Raw genomic sequence first — 4,000 nt, 5'->3', positions numbered from 1 at the left:
GATGACACCCCCCCCATTGGCTGAATGCAGGATGCGTGGTCATGAACAGCTGCACCCCAGTTTACTCTGCTTTAACAATCCAACTGAAGGATGCAGACACTTCCATTGCGATTTTTTCAGAAACATTTATTAGTTACCAGCAGCTTTTCTTTCCAATTACTTTTGTGGCATTTTAACATTGAGATACAGTTCTAAACCATTTTCAACTCAAACTGAACTGAAAAGAGGCACCATCTTCAGATTTGGTGCCAGAGTTCTTTTTCCTGCGGAAACTCTTGCGATGGGTTTTAATCAGCATAAGCCAGTCCTTGAGTAAAGAGCTGTGCCTCAGAGAAGATGGCCCAGGGTGGTGAGAATAGATGGGGGAGGGGGTAACCCGCAGCTGCCGGCACACGTCTTGTTGTTGGATGTCCTGCACGACCATTCATTTCTTCTTCTGGGCCTTCTCTGCAGCCTTGGTTGTCTTTCCTGAAACCTCCTTGGTATCAACGGCCTTGATGACGCCGACAGCCACGGTCTGCCTCATGTCACGCACGGCGAAACGACCTGGGAGAGAGGTGGGGAGACGTTAGGACCTCTGGTTTAAAGTCATCCGTGTTGGTTTACATATTGAAGCAGGAACCTACCGAGGGGAGGGTAGTTGGAGAAGGGCTCCACCACCATAGGCTTCTGTGGGATCAGCTTGACAATGGCGGCATCTCCGGACTTGACGAACTTGGGGTTGTCCTCGAGCTTCTTGCCAGAACGACGGTCGATCTTCTCGATCAGCTCCTTGAACTTGCAGGCGATGTGAGCGGTGTGGCAGTCCAGGACGGGGGCGTAACCCTCGTTGATCTGACCTGGGTGGTTAAGGATGATGACCTACGGATGTGAACAGAGTTAAAAATCCATCCAGCAACATTTAACAGAAACAAGATGGCGCCTCCTGTTGGCTACACCCACCTGAGCGTTGAAGCTCTCAGCAGCCTTTGGTGGGTCGTTCTTGCTGTCACCAGCGACGTATCCACGACGGATTTCCTTGACCGAGACGTTCTTGACGTTGAAGCCAACGTTGTCTCCGGGCACGGCTTCGGGCAGAGACTCGTGGTGCATTTCCACAGACTTCACCTCAGTGGTCAGGTTGGGGGGAGCGAAGGTGACGACCATGCCGGGCTTCAGGACACCGGTCTCAACACGGCCGACGGGGACAGTTCCGATACCTGACAATAAACAAGCGTTAGATAACATAGAAACAGCGAAATCTAAAATTTAATCTTAGGTTTGCTTACCGCCAATTTTGTAGACGTCCTGCAGGGGCAGACGGAGGGGCTTGTCTGTGGGGCGGCTGGGGGGCAGGATGGCGTCCAGGGCCTCCAGGAGGGTGGTTCCACTGGCATTGCCCTCCTTGCGCTCAACCTTCCATCCCTTGAACCAGTTCATCTACAAGAACATGTGACTTTAGTTTAAACCCTTTAAAAGCAACAAACTCAGATCTTTGTGTGGTCCCAGAGCCTCACCTTGCTGCTGGCCTCCAGCATGTTGTCTCCGTGCCATCCAGAGATGGGGACGAAGGCGACAGCGGCGGGGTTGTAGCCGATCTTCTTGATGTAGGTGCTCACTTCCTTTTGGATTTCCTCAAAACGGGCCTGGCTGTAAGGGGGCTCGGTGGAGTCCATCTTGTTAACGCCGACAATGAGCTGCTTCACACCCAGGGTGAAGGCCAGCAGGGCGTGCTCACGGGTCTGGCCGTTCTTGGAGATACCGGCCTCAAACTCACCCACGCCGGCAGCGACAATCAGGACAGCACAGTCAGCCTGGAAGATTCACGCCACTTTCGTTTAAAACGCTCAGAAAAACCAGACTTTGTGAAGCTGGCGTGGACGCCGCTTACCTGGGAGGTACCAGTGATCATGTTCTTGATGAAGTCCCTGTGTCCAGGAGCATCAATGATGGTCACGTAGTACTTGCTGGTCTCAAACTTCCACAGAGCGATGTCGATGGTGATACCACGCTCACGCTCGGCCTTCAGTTTGTCCAACACCCAGGCGTACTTGAAGGAGCCTTTTCCCATCTAGGAAACAGAAACACTTTAATGACTCCCTTAAAGTAAATAGCAATTCAGTAATGCGAAGTAAACATGCAAACTACAGAAAAAAATATTAGTTTAATCCATTTAGAATTACTGGAGCTGCAATTAATGTAATGGTGACTGTGCATTTTACTGGGAATTGAAACATTTTCTTAAATACAAACTGTTAATTTATCAAAATTAAACTAAAAATTTGTCGAGCAATACAATAAAGTCACTATACTACTACAATACTATAGTAAATGGCAGCTAAAATAGTAATAGCCAATCTAAAATAGATTAAATGCAGTGCATGAAGCCTTCACAGTAGTATCATAATAGCACCAATGTGCTATTATGGACTTATTCATAACAGATCAAGTTGTCAAAATGCATTTGTTATATATAAACTGTTTACAAATATTCTGAAAAATCCGTTTATTAAACTCATTTTCGCCCACACTGCTTGGTTTGAGGCCTGCTCCTGGTAAAATGCACTGTCACCATTAGCCGTTCCCGCCGGCAGGCCCCACCCCGCGTGCGCGCACACATCTACAACTACGCCCTCGTGCCGGCCAGTTGGGCATGCCGACGCCGCCATCTTGGACACGGCTAAAACGGCTTTAAAAGTTACACAGAATGACCATGTATCCGCTTTCTTACCTCAGCGGCCTCCTTCTCGAACTTCTCGATGGTTCTCTTGTCGATTCCTCCGCACTTGTAGATCAAGTGGCCGGTAGAGGTGGACTTGCCGGAGTCGACATGGCCAATGACCACGATGTTGATGTGGGTCTTTTCCTTTCCCATTGTGTTAGTTTCTGGGAGAAAAAAGTCAAAGCAGACATTTTATTAAAGTTCGACAATGAAGCTACGTGCCAAGTCGGCTAACACAGAGCCGATAGCTAAAATAAAACCGGCTTGTGCCGGTTAAAACTGCTCAGCCCCGAGTTGTTTATTAACCGCTTAAATCGGTACGTTTGTGAGAAAATGATTTAAAAAGTTTGATTGTTCCGTTATAGTCATATTTGTGTTTTTTAGTGCTGTAAGGAGCCGGAGGCTGCTAGGCCACAGCGGGCCCCAGGCCAGCCTGAGACACGTGTTACTGGCTTGGCCACGTCGGATAAAGTTACAAAGACCTCCAAATACCCAGAGTCCTCCCGGAGCCAGACTCCAACACCTGTTCCCGGCAGACAGGGACAGTTGTTCCGAGGAGGAGAGGAACCAGATGCCGATGAGCATCCTGAGATGTAAGGCTTTAGCAGCCTCCATTGTTCCTTTCCAACACACCCTGCCCCTCATTTTTATAATCCGCAGCTTAAAAAAAACGGATCAAAACAAATATTTCACTGTAACTTAGTCTGAAAATAAATACTCAATCTTACATTTTACCCACAGCTGATCACATTAAATAAACCACAGTTTACGGCCTGGTTACATAATCGGAAAACCGAAGGAGACATGTCGAAGAAAAAAAAAAAATTTTCTTATCTATAAAAAGTTAAAAAGCAGAAGCGCGAGACATTTTTTCTTTCATAACAGAGAGGAGTCAGAGCTGTACATACCGGTGTTTCTGGGTTTTCACGGCCGAAGGTGCTGCCCCTTAGCCAGGTAACAGAAAGAGGAAGAGAAATGCCGGACTGGGAGTTTTTATACGGGATGGGAGGCGGCCTCAGCACGCCGTCATCATCCCTCCGCGCTAAACTCCGCAAATCACACACATTCCTACCCAAAGACGTCAGCACGCCGCGCGGATGGAGGGGAGGCAGAATAAAAACACGCATGGTGATTTTTAATCAGCTGAGATAAAACTTCAAACACGAAGCAGCAGAATTACCCAGGATGCTGAGAGATGAAGGCATCCACTTCACATTTATCCACATTTTTAATAAAAATATTTCACAAAACCCAGAATTTAGCTCATAACACTAGTGATCTATATATTATATTCATTAT

General features: G+C 47.6%; 1 protein-coding gene across 1 annotated transcript; it reads right to left on the bottom strand.

Annotated features, from left to right (window-relative positions):
* Positions 1-105: 105 nt before the first annotated feature.
* Positions 106-3,764, bottom strand: LOC119790497 (elongation factor 1-alpha). Its single transcript, XM_038296041.1, has 8 exons — positions 3,610-3,764; positions 2,711-2,865; positions 1,871-2,050; positions 1,497-1,793; positions 1,269-1,419; positions 943-1,199; positions 627-861; positions 106-546 (listed from the first exon to the last, which is right to left on the bottom strand). Exons 2-8 carry the CDS (start codon positions 2,852-2,854, stop codon positions 425-427), a joined length of 1,386 nt encoding a protein of 461 aa, XP_038151969.1. The 5' UTR covers positions 2,855-2,865; positions 3,610-3,764; the 3' UTR covers positions 106-424.
* Positions 3,765-4,000: the final 236 nt, after the last annotated feature.

Source organism: Cyprinodon tularosa, unplaced genomic scaffold, assembly GCF_016077235.1.
Source record: "Cyprinodon tularosa strain WSP-4 unplaced genomic scaffold, ASM1607723v1 ctg366, whole genome shotgun sequence".
Lineage (NCBI taxonomy): Eukaryota > Metazoa > Chordata > Actinopteri > Cyprinodontiformes > Cyprinodontidae > Cyprinodon > Cyprinodon tularosa.
Note: the sequence above shows the minus strand (reverse complement) of the source record. Positions and strands in the feature narration are given on the sequence as shown.